This window comes from Stenella coeruleoalba (assembly GCF_951394435.1).
Source record: "Stenella coeruleoalba genome assembly, chromosome: 21".
NCBI lineage: Eukaryota > Metazoa > Chordata > Mammalia > Artiodactyla > Delphinidae > Stenella > Stenella coeruleoalba.
In genome coordinates, this window is record NC_137167.1 from 12402191 (window position 1) to 12415506 (window position 13316).

Below are 13316 nucleotides of genomic sequence, written 5' to 3' on the forward strand. Positions count from 1 at the left end.
CAATGTTTTCTAGGTTTCAGAGTATAGGTGTTTCACCTCCTTGGTTAAGTTTATTCCTAGTTATTTTATTCTGGGCAACTTTAAAACTTTTGTTTTCTTACTTTCTCTTTCTGATAGCTCACGATTAGTGTATAGAAAAGCAGCAGATTTCTATATATTAATCTTGTATCCGGCAACTTTACTGAATTCATTTATCAGTTTCAACAGTTTTTTGGTGGAGGCTTTGGCATTTTCTATATATAAATATCATGTCATCTGCAGAGAGTGACACTGGAATATTACTCAGCCATAAAAAAGAATGATATTCTGCCATTTGCAACAATATGGACAGACCTGGAGGGTAATATGTTCAGTGAAATAAGACACGCAGAGAAAGACAAACATTGTATGTTATCACTTATATGTAGAAAAAACAACAATAAAAAAGAATGAATATAAAAAACAGAAAGAGACTCACACATATACAGAAGCTAGTGGTTACCAGAGAGAAGATAATGGGGAGGGGAGATATGGGGGTAGGGAATTAAAAGGTACAAACTACTGTATATAAAATAAATAAGCTACAAGAACATATTGTACAGTACAACGAATATAGCCAATATGTTATAATTTTAAATGGAGTATAATCTACAAAAATATTGAATCACTATGTTGTATACCTGAAATGATTATAGTATTTTAAATCAACTATACTTCAATATAAAAATTAAAATTAAAAACACCAAGAATGTATGTGTAGCTACACATGCAGAGGCACGTAAATGCAGAAGAAATGACTAGAGAACGATACGTCACATATTCAATAGGAGTTACCTTCTGGAAAGGCGCTGGTAATGGGATGTGGGGAAACGGGAATATGGGGGACTTTAATGTTTTAAGTATAGCTTGAATGCTTTACAAAGAATATTCATTCACGTATTATTCATAACAAACTAAGAAAAGAAGTAAATATAAAATGGCTTGGCAGGGGACTTCCCTGACGGTCCAGCGGTTAAGACTCCGCACTTCCACTGCAGGGGGCATGGGTTTGATCCCTGGTCAGGGAACTAAGATCCTCCATGCCGCACAGTGCGGCCAAAATCAATCAATCAGTAAATAAAAGGCTTGGCAGGATACATGAAAGGGGTTAACTGATTACCTACCAGTGGAACTTTTGTGATTTTTTTTTTTTCACTTTTCTGGATTTTCTAATTCTTCTACGGCAAACATATATTTCTTCTTTATTAATGACAATTATTTTTATTTATAAAAAAGTCAACTAAATGCCATATGGTGAACTGCTTAAAGTTATATCAACTATGATTTACCCAATTCAGTGTCAGTATGTGTTTTGTATATTTCAGTTACATGTGCTACATAAAAAGGTATTAGAATCAAATTCTGACATCATCAAAAATTAAAGGTGCTCAAGGTAATTCAGTATATGAAAGTTTAAAATACATATCTTTATAATATTCAGTACTAAGGACTTTTTATTATTATTTGAAAAATAATAGAAATCGTATATAACATACAAAGTGCATAGTTGTCTAGCGTAATTGGTCTCCTTTGTTTTATTCTTTCCTCTACACAGAACCCGAAATGTTTCATTTTCACTGGTCTGGTCCAGTAATATCATTTTAAAATGTGTATAAGAGTTTCTTCTAACAATAGGAAAAACAATTTGTAAAATAACTATGCGTTCTTCATTTATAAGACAGAATTTTGGTAATACAGGAATATTACATATCACACACATAATCACTTACAACTGATAATCTGTTATCTATATTAAATCACCGCACATTACATATTCCAAACATACTGCTGAAGTAAGTAAAGAGATTAGAAAACAGGGCAGTAACATGATTTCTTAAAGCAATCTCGTAGGAAACTAAGATTCTGTTCTATGAGGTACTCACTCAGGCTCTCAGAAGACTCAACTTTATGTGAATTGCAAAAGGCTGTTTTAAGACACCAGCTGTTCAATAAATAGATGAGTTTTACTTTGAGATTAGAATAATTTTTAAACAAAAATATTACTCCCCACTGTTTTCAGAAACGAAATACAGCTTCCCTCTTATAACACAGCAAGACACACATAATTCCTCTGGCAGTTGCCAGTTTAACTAAAAAGACCCTTCTTTTTAGTTTTGGCTGTTGATTTCTTGCTGGCATCAGGTAAGGTCTCATTTTTGGCAAACCACTCAGGTAATTTTCTCTTTGAGGTTTCAGACGAAGTCTATAGGAAAGAAACAGAAAAAAAAATATATATATATATATATTTGTACTGCTGAAAATGTGTCTTAGTTGCAAAGTAACATAGGTTATTGAATATACACCCACAAGCCTTCCTTTTCCAAATAAAACAAAATAATGAGATCTACAGAATTTATTTCTGGATCCAAAAATAAACACATGAGAGACAAAATCAACTATATCATTTTTTTAGGCAATTACCTGCCATCCTGTTAACCTATTTTTAGACACTCAAGTGTAGACTCTCATTTGGAAAGGAAAGAAGTGGATATTATTTCAGATCTATGTCCCATGGTGTATTTGCTTTAGCTTGGCCAAAATGGTGAATTTAATGTTCCAAGAAAGGCATCTGCCTAAGCATGTGTACACACACACACACACACAGTTATATTAGGCATTTAAAAAAGCATACAACTTGTACATCTACAGTGGTAGACAGACTAGGAGAGTGGTTCAAGCATCATCAGGACCTTGCAGAGTTGCTGAGACATAACAGGTACTCAAAAAACATTTGCTGAATAAATGAAAAAAAAAAAAGGGTTCTGTTTCATAGACTCTTTTGAGAATCAGCTAAAAACTAGAGGTCCACTTATGAGAAAAAAAGACAAACATACACATGCACGATATTTTGCCTAATTTTAGGGGACCTGTGCACCAAATGAAGCTTCAGAACCCTAGTTAAAGGTCCCTGAAAACAAAATTAAACCCAAAGGCAGTGGTTGTGTACTTATATTATCTGTACATTAAAATTTAACAGGTAATTTAATACCTATTAAAACTTTTAATAGGTAAGTTCTATAAGCTCAAAATGGTATTAATTTGTGTCATCTCAGCTTGAACTCTAGCTCCTTAAACCAACATGATGGAGAAACCATTCTAACATGACTATACTTTGGAATCTGGGAGAGTTAATTTATTTATTGGAACTATTTGAGGGCTTTAAGGTAAGGTGGTCTCATCTAAGTTACAATGTGTCTGTTAGCCTAAGGTATACCAGTACAATTTATTCCATTTCAAGAATGAAGACTACATCTATGAATTGTTCGTTAACTGCTTGCTATGTTTTGTTATGTTTTCTGTGTTTAACAGTGGCTTCAAAATATTTAAAGGTGGGAAAAAAAGTAAAAATTCCTTGACAAAAAACTGTGTGACCTTATATTTTTAAAAGGTAAAAGCTGTTAGCTATTCCAACTTAAATAAATCCAGTGCCAAAGAAAGGGCTATTCACACTTTAGCAAAAGCTAAAGAAAAAAACCAGCCAAGATAGCAACTTTTCTCCCAGGCACCTATTTCCTCACAGGGAAGAGAAGACCAAGAGAACAGATGAGATTTATACACACTGTATGATACTACAATGTTTGACTTAGAAATAATAAGTATTAGGGATATAAAGTGGCACGGATAAAAGGCATTTGGGTAGAGATGAAATTGGCCCAGAAATACTCTTCCCCCCAGAATTTTATTATCAAAATTCCTTGCAGCCACAGACAACTATCTTTGCTTGCAATTAGAGTTTAAGGGCAACTGGAGGAAGGAAACCAGTTAAAATTATAACAAAGCCAAAAAGTAAAACAGAGTACAAGATCCGAACAATAACAGAGCCAAGGAAAAAACCTGAAGTCCTGTTGTAGCCGTAGCCGAATACTATGGAATAAGCAGGGACTTTAAAACCAGACAGGCTCTGTGATGACCTAGATGGGTGGAATGGGGAAGGAGGGGCGGGAGGGAGGTCCAAGAGGGAGGGGATATATGTACACATATAGCTGATTGACTTTGTTGTACAGCAGAAAGTAACACAACATTGTGAAGCAACTATACTCCAATTAAAAATAAATATAAATAAATAAAATAAGCCTAAGTAACTTAAAAAAAAACAGAACTAGGTTTGAGTTCTAACTGAGCCACTTGCTACATGTATGACCTTATGAATGTTATTAAAGCCTTGATTTCTTCACACAGAAAAAGAGAATAATAGTATATAATACTGTATCACTGGATTATTTGGAGAGTTACAAAATATCAAAACACATCCTGATTCAGTAATTGGTAGCTAATATCATTTCAGGTCTTTTATCTCCTATAACATTTTTATATTGATAGAATATGATATTCAGCATTTACCCTATCATTATAAAAATGAGCTTATTTCATTGAGAAAGGGGTAAAACACTTGCTTACACTGAATGTATCTTTTGAGTCTCAACAATAAGTATCTGGAGGACTTTAATTATGAGGTCTAATAATAGAAACAACGCTTTTCAGTGACTATTTCCTTCATTAGTAGAAGGCTAAAATTCCCAGCAATCATAATAGAAATTTAAGTAAGTATTTCCTTAAATTTAAGTAAGTACTTACTTGGTACTCCAAGTTCTATTAATAAGCCACTATCATTAAGTTGAGAATATAAAACGTTAACTCATTTGCTGATTATATGTACCCATATATATGTAAGCAAATACGTACATTATATTTGCATTTAATTTCATCTAAAAACTAAGATAAATCTAGGTATATTAGTTATCAAGCATAATATATTTGTCACGAAAACTATTTTATTAAATCAATTTTACCTGTAAATGAGAATCTACAAAGAAATCTTCAATTTTGGGATCGCTGAATGGCTGATTCCAGGAAGTTAGTTTTAGTGAATTTCTGTGACTCTCATCTTCCTGTGAAAAATCACAAGAATGTTTTCCATCAACCTTTAAAATTTGGGGGGAATACGAAATAGTTACTACATGCACTATTTCCTTAGGAAAAAAACAAACTATGCCTAAAAAAGCAAAGCTTAAGAAAATTCATATTATTCTGAGGTACTCAATTTTAACAATGATTATAATATTACCCCCCCAACATTTTTCCTGAGTATCTTAAAGTAGTTTATAAAAATGTTGTATGTTTTAATTTATAATGAAACTCAGTGGCAGGGCATGAGACCTCTCTCTCTCTGTCTCTCTCTCTCTGTCTCTCTCAGGCAGTCAAGAAAAATAAGATGGAAAAAAGTGACATATGAGGAGAGGGTTCTGGGAAGACGGTGGCAGCAGCAGCATAGTTTTTTAATCTCTCTGAATCCCAGCATTAAAACAGATAGAATTAGGGAACAAAACCAAAAATTCATCATCTACATTTACAAAGAAACTAAGTTTATTAAAGGTATCCTCAGGAAACTGAAACTACAAGCATGTGAGGAAAAACCACCAACAGCCCTAAGACCTGCATGGTACAGCATCTGTGTAGGAGAAAGCAGAGGCAGGCAGTGAGGTGCCTGACAACAGGAGAACCAAACAGCCCACAGGTATACACTGGAAAGGTTTCTTTGAGAACAGCATCTGAAAAGTGGGAGTGCCTTTGCCCAACCCAACAGCAGGCAATGGAAAAGGATCCACAGCAGTGTCTTAAGTGACTAGAGCAGCTGGCACCTATGAACTTCCAGGTGAAGGCCTGACACTGAGAACTGCTGGGGTTAAATCAAAATCAAGCAGGACGGGTATAATAGAGGCAAAGGGAAGAGAAAGCCCAAGTAAAAGTAGCAGAACGGGGTATGTCATAAACCAAGTTTCCCTATTTTGAATGCTACACAAAAACAACAGGAGAGCTCTGGGAACTTGGAAAAACTATCCTGAGGCATGCCGTCTTTTGAAAGTGCAGGAAAACTAATGTCACACAAAAAGGAGCAACAGGAAGTTATGAGGTCAAATCTGACACCGACCTGCTAAGATATAGAAAACTGTAACCTCCTAAAATGAGCTGAAAAACATTAAGGAAATAATTCAAAACAAACATCATAAATTAAAATCAGAAAAATTCAAAAGTGAGGGGAAAAGCTCTGGAAAGAATTAGAAATAAAAGAAAAAATTATACAAGTGAATATTAAACTATAAAGAACATAGCAATAAATACAACAGATTGTGTCCAAACAGAAATAGAAGGTGAAAAAGAAGAAAAGTTTAATTTAAAGAGAAATGAAAAGCCAAAAAGAATTCATGAGAAGTGACAGATATTGTAGCTCAGTAAAGAAAGAAGATCCAACATATAGAGAGCAGAAATCCGTTAAGAAGAACTACAAAGCAATGGGACAAAAATACTGAAAAGTAAAATTTTAAAAAACTTCCTGAAATAAATAAAAAATTTTAAATCTACAATTTAAGAAAACTTTCCAGAAATAAAAAAAAACTACACATTTAAAGAATCCACTGTGTACCTTCGTATATTGAATCAGAACTACCATTATCAAGACATAATGTTCCTCCAGTAAACATAGGCATGACTGAGCTTCTATCTTAACCTCAGTCACAATAGATGTAAACCTAACAATGCATCAACTAATAAGAAGAATTTGTTTTGACATTATTTTTTATTAGAAACCTCATAATCATAAGATGAAATAGACTAAGGGATACAATCCAGGTCAGTAGAGAAGATGAAGGTTAACACATGAAGGATCCTGAAACCAGGCCTCCAACAGACTCTACAGTGTTCAGAGTAGCTTTCTACACTGCAAGGCAGACGAAAGAAAAACACTTTGGCTGGCTCACTCACCCCTTAATCTACTTCCTAACCCCCATATTCTTGTTCCCCTAAATGGGGAAAAAGAAAAGGCTGAATCCGGTAGGCTTAATTTCCACCCACCCCCCACAAAATACCCCCACTCTTTTTTCAGAATATGATGTTATTTCAATAGGAGGAAAGCAATAATATTAATGTGTGGTTATAACAGTATTTCACTATAAATGTGCTTCAATATTCAGGAAAAATAACAAGTTACACCTTTTCCTATTGACATATACAGTTGGGAAAAAAATAAGGTCTTAGGCACCTGGTATAGATTTCAGAAATAAAAGGCTGGGAATAGCAGCCAAATTTCACTACCACCTGCCCAACGTGTACCTCCTTTAATGCCCTTTTTTTTTTTAACATCTTTATTGGAGTATAATTGCTTTACAGTGGTGTGTTAGTAATGCCCTTCTTAGAGCTAATTCAATTGCCAAAATAATGTAAAGAATTCCAGTTAATAAAATTTCATTAGGTTATCTAGTACATGACTATATACAAATCTAACTGAAGGACAGAATTTTAAAAGATCAGTTCCTCTTACTTTTTAAGCTTTTGAGAAAAGGAGTTTAACTGTTGGAAATCCTATAAAGATTACTTAGAACTGAAATAAAGTCCCTAATTCTCTAATATAAATAGTAGCAACCACCTGCCACCATGCTGAATTTATCATCTAGGAACTAAAGTAATTTTTGAGTTAATTATAGTTTTCACAAACTTTTATCATGGAACTTTAGACCTGGAAGATATTAAAGGTCAAATTTTCAAGTCTTTGCAATCATTTAGTAGAGTCACAATGTCAAAGAATAGTTATTCTCTGATGACTATTTATTTATCTCATATAACACACAGAGCAATAATATTCAAAGCATTTGATTTTAATAAAATATACCATGTAAAAATAATACTAAACTCATGGTCTTTCTCTGATCATGCAAAAGTGCACTGGGATATGGCCAGGACCATGAGCAACAACTATCCTTGTACCTGAGAGATTCACTGTAACAGGAACAGAGCCTGAGGAGTAACAGAATGATAGACAAATTCCAATATCTGGGGAGGTATATATCATAGAATTTGGTCTTATTTTCATTAACCACATAAACTACCATATGCTTACAGCCAATATTAAATAGGTATCTATGAAAGAAAGAGAATTTCCAGACTATATAGTCAATATAAGGTAGAGGTAAAATTTAAGCTGACATTCCCATACAATAAGCTAAATAGATGGACTATATTCCTCTTTTCCCGCTGTTTAAAAAATCTCTTTTCTCAGATCGGATTTATGAAAAGCAACGGAAATACAGCACCGAGATTTTCTAAAAAGTAACCTCCTATCAGAATTTATAACAGTTCAAAAAATACAGCATTCTGGTATTAAGATATGCAAATTGAACGATCTGACACTACATGAAAATTCTACATATAATTAACACCTTGGTATTAGTGCCCACTTCTTCCTTCTTTCTCTTAGAATTTGAACAGCTCTCTTCAGAGTTGGGGAAACATCTCTTTTTGCTGGAATCACATGAAGATTGGCATAGCATCCTGTTTTCGCAGCCTTTTTCCAGCATCTCAGTTGCCATGTAGATAAGGTAGGTGTCAATGTTTTCAGGAACATACATTCTAATTAGTTTAATTTTATTTGTATCTGTAAAGGATGAAAAAAAAAGATTTAAAAATAAATTACACAGAACACTGCAGAAAACCTATGAGCTGGAAATAGTGACATGTTTTGTAGAAAGGAAGGAGGAAGGTGGCCAAAGAAAATGTTCCTCTTTCAAATGCCTATCCCCTTACAGAACAGAAATGGAGTAAAACATGTCCCCTCACTCCTGCACCACCTGCACCCCTGCTTCCAAGACCCAGAGTCAGGTCAGGCTATCGACTCTGCTTAACTTTTGTTTCAAACCATCTTTTGAGGGCTGCCCTGAGAATCAAAACCGCCATCCACAGAAATTCCAAATATCAATTATAAGTTAATTTTTTGAAAATAATTTAGCCTTAAAATAGAAGCTAATCATACTTGTAAATAAGATGCTAATAAAAAGGATTCTTTCAATGGCTATCGAAGCATAACAAAACACGTCAACTATTTAAAATGCCTATTATTTAAATAAGTTTTCTGGGAAAGATATTTTATTTTCAGATCTTATTTGCCCTAACTTTCCACACAAGTAAGTGCTGAAAATATCTACTGGAGAGTGAAATAATGAGCACTGCCTGCATTCTTTCAGTGCTTAGAAGAGATCATATTACCCCTGCTTTTGTGGCAGGTCCCTTGGAAGCCACCCTTAATTTTCTAGTTACATGCACATAAATAATGAAAGAACAAAATTATTAAAAATACTTTCCAGCTACCTCATTAAATACTTTGCTTCGTTTATTATTAAGCATAGTTAGAATCTCAACTCCATAAAAAAAGCAGCTTAAAGTCATGTAAACATGGAAAAAACTAAAAGAATAAAAAGGTACAGAATTCCTTAAAATATTGTTACAAGAACAAAACCTACTTAGCAAATAAGATAGCATGAAAATAATAGATATAATTTCTCAATTCACAAATACTCTATTTTTAAGATTAAGATTATGCCATAATAAAATATAGAAAATTCTCAATTCAAGATTGTGCAAAATTTAAATGCCAACAAACTTGTTCATTAAAACACCAAATTACGTGATATGGCTACAGTTAAGTACAAGGTGAAATATCATATCTGAATCATTAGTATGGCATAGATATCTTCATTTCTTATTATAATTTATAACTCAACAATGTTTCCTCCAGTAAGAGAACAAATAGTTTTTTATTAAGGAAAAATATGAATTCAAAAATACAATTTCACATCAATAAATGATATATTACAGACTATAACCATACAATCAAAAGAAATAAAGTTTAGAGCTCATGATACTTATCTTTCTCAATTTTGGCTTTGGAAGTAAATTACAATAATATATTTTTTCGTATTATTTGTACAACCTATATACAGTGTATTGACAGAAAGATGAAATAAGTGTTTAATAAGTATAATTTAAATTCCATTGTTCTTTGGAATTTCAATTTAATATTTAACTGAATGAAAATTTATTTGCTGTACTCAGTGTATAATAGTAAAGACAATAGGGAAAAGGGAAAAAAAGTGCACAAACTCAGAGAATACTGCATACTATCAAACAGCTCATCAAAGATATATCTTTCTCTAAATCCTGAGAGACAATACATACATAAAGGAAAAAATAATTCTAGGGTATTAAAATCAAGAAGGCATCTGAGTCTTTGACTTTCTCTAAAATACTATTTCATTCTGCATTGGAGAAAGAGAGGTTTTATACAATCCCAATTCTAACCCTGCAATTAATTACTGTTGTCCTTCCTCTTCCTTAATTTCTAGCAAAATGGTTGCTGAAGTTAGAAAGACTGGAGAATGACCAGGGGGGCTGGCTGGCTTCCTCACAAGATGACTCAGCTAAGTGACCCTGGATATTTTATCGCAGTACAGGATTTGGCCCTCACGTTTTCAGATTTACAAACCTACTTGAACCTTAATAGAGCCACATTAACCAAGCTCACAAAATGCCAATTCATTAATTTCCAATTATGAATTCACAACTATCATATAGATAAGTACCCAGATTAGCAAGACTAGAGCATATTTTCCCTATAGACAGACCTACACGGGAAATCAAATCATAACCAGAAAGCTGTGATACAGAAGCAGAATTAGTTGTTAAGGTATCTCCCTCAAATAAGATCTTGACATAAGCTATCAACAGGCCCTGAAAACACTTGGAAGTCTCATTGACCAGGATTAGAAATTGCATATTTCTCTCCTTTAAATAGTTGGCAGTACAACTTTAACATGGTACAGTAAAAAGAGAAACTTCGGTTTCCTGGAACTAACTTAGAGGACCACTGCCCAAATTTGCCTCTGTCTCTCTCCTTGCCTCCAAGGTTGAGCAATGGAAGGAGAGATGGAGGTATCCTTCAGTCAAGTCTTGCTCAAGCCTAGAACAAATGCTGCCTTCGAAGGTGACTTAAATACCTTTGTTCTGATCAGTTAAGTATAGTATTAACTGTGATCTGTTTTCCCTTACTTCTAAATCTGGGGGGAGAACTGTATACTCGTTTCTGAGTGGGAAAGAATTTGAGGTAATAAGTTTAACTATTTGCACTGCAGCTTTGGAGATAAGGCTTTTTGTATGTCCACTGCTCTGTCCTAACAGTCAAAAAAAATCAGATTTACTGAATTATAACACACCTAGTTTACATTTGTACATTTAGGGTGTGAAAATCCTTCTAATCCACCTCATCTTTACTTCTGTAAAAAAGGGATCATAACTTTAAAATAGGCATATTTTTAAATTTTCTGCAAGGCAAACAAAGGGGCTTGATCTCCTTGAGCACAGTTGAGGTTCTGTAGCAAAGTGACAGGAGAAAACCCTTCTACAAGGGGCCCAAGAGAACTCAGTCCATCCCTTCAATGCCACAGTGCCTGACACTATTGACTGTATTGATGAGAAAGACTACTTAGGTAAAACCAGTGACAGGGAATCAGAAAGATTTAGAAAAAAACTAAGTCAGTGAGCTATGGGGAATGAATGTGTTTTTTTCAAGTGATGAAGTAGAAATTAGAAAAGGATGAAAGAGCACTGTTTGGGGGATGGGTGTGGAAGTTGTAACCTGAAGCTGAAAAAAAAAGCCAGAATTTCTCAGACTCAGACTTCTCTCTGAGTGATAATGGGAAGAAAGGTTGTTTTTCTAAAACAATAAAAAGCATTACAAAATTAAAGTTTTCATAGTAGCATAAAGGGTTAATGCGATCAGAGTGAAAAATATTAGTGGATTGCTTGTTTACTTCATCTGGGTTCAATGACTCAAGTCATTAAGGCTGCAGACCAAGGTCATGGTTATCACCTGAGTTGATGGGAGGGTTTCGGATAACATCAGCAATAATCTTCTGAATCTCTGGAGTCAGACCTGCTCGCTCCATATCGAGTGGGTAGCCAGCTTGCACTGCTTGGGACAAGTGCATGCCAACTGCTGCGAGAGGCAGAGTCCTGTTCTCAGCTACACTCTTCTAGAGAAATAGCAGCAAAACAACCAGTGAGTTTTTTTTAAGTTTCCACTGTACTGTATAGAAATACAAGGTTCAAAACCTTCAGGTAGTAAATGTTCACTGAGAAATAAACAGTGGACTAAACCTTCATTTAAATTTCTCATTTTAACTAATTCTTTAAAATGACTCACATGCTAGAACTCCACAGTTGCTACTTTTTATACTTATTACATTGAATAAAGCAAAATCACCCAGGTTTAGCTAAGAGATCAATCCTCATCCCTCTGTAATTATTCACCTTAAAAACCTATTAGTGACAGAGAGTAGTCATTCTACGTAAGTCTAATAGCTGCCACAACCTTTTAAAAATACAGTAAACTGAAACCCAATAATGTATATACTTGAAATAACACACGGTACTTCAGTTACATAAATTTCCAGGAAGACAAATCATAAAATGCTTAGCAATAACATAAGGCTCCAAATGTACTCTAGAAAAGGTTCTCAAGAAGAGTTTAAAAAGTGCTTTAAATTGGCTCTATTCATAAAATAATAATAACCACAATTTACAAGTGGCTGTCATCATTTGCCTAGCATTGAATTTAACATGAATTGTGCTAAATTAAGGACACTGTTACATATTTATGTAGCTTTTAAACAAATGTAACTCCAAATCCATTTAAGATGTCTGTTAGATAAAACATTCTTTTAAACATTCAGAAAGTTTAGTCACTCAGCTCAAAATTATTTCATGACACTCTTTTTTAACACACCTTGAAATTCTGAATTTGGACTGTATTTGTATGAATGCTGATATCTTCACAAAATAGAGCATTTAAAGCAATATTTTCATCCTTCAAAGGAAGGTTATAAGTTACTTTCACTAAATGTCTACACTTTTTCTACTACAAGATGTGTACCATGTGTGCATAATATCAGGGTTATTTGATACCAGGCATCGTATTACCTAAAACTAATTGTATTATTCCTCCTGATTAATTAGTCCTTAGGCATGTTTAATTTTGCGGGTAACTGGCAAGACCCCCTCAGACTCCTGGGATGTACAGATAATTACACCACAATATTTCACAATAATATACAACCAAATAATAGCAAAAGACACAAATGAAGATATACCACTCCTCACATTTTTAACCATGAATATGTAATATAATATATGAAACTTCATATCCTGGCTAAGTATGAGAATATAATTTATTTTAAAAATTTGGAGGCTATTCCATATTTTCTTAGTAATTATATACAGTTATACCATACATATTTGGTCAAATTGTGTTTATACAAGCATGTTTTACATGTACATGTAAGTTACTGTTTAAATAAGAGAATGAACTTAAAATTCCTATTTATCATGTAATATGTTTCAAAAATAGTTCAATGGAATTATCTGGTTCTTTGTGTAATGGCTTTTGTACTTTTAATTAAGGAGTTTGGCTATGTAAG

General features: G+C 33.7%; 1 protein-coding gene across 11 annotated transcripts in view; it reads right to left on the reverse strand.

The window, feature by feature from the left end:
- Positions 1-385: 385 nt before the first annotated feature.
- The window catches only part of WRN (WRN RecQ like helicase), a 142525-nt gene continuing 129594 nt past the window's right edge, over positions 386-13316 (reverse strand). For 7 of the 11 annotated variants that reach the window (XM_079909403.1, XM_079909399.1, XM_079909393.1 and 4 more), the window contains exons 32-35: positions 11711-11873; positions 8229-8443; positions 4809-4940; positions 386-2221 (exon numbers count right to left, since the gene is read on the reverse strand). In XM_079909403.1, coding sequence (XP_079765529.1) covers positions 2105-2221; positions 4809-4940; positions 8229-8443; positions 11711-11873 — 627 coding nt within the window. In that variant the 3' untranslated portion in view covers positions 386-2104. Of the gene's footprint in view, positions 2222-4808; positions 4941-8228; positions 8444-11710; positions 11874-13316 lie in introns of those variants that run through there. The other 4 variants (XM_079909402.1, XM_079909401.1, XM_079909400.1 and 1 more) reach the window with 3 other exon arrangements.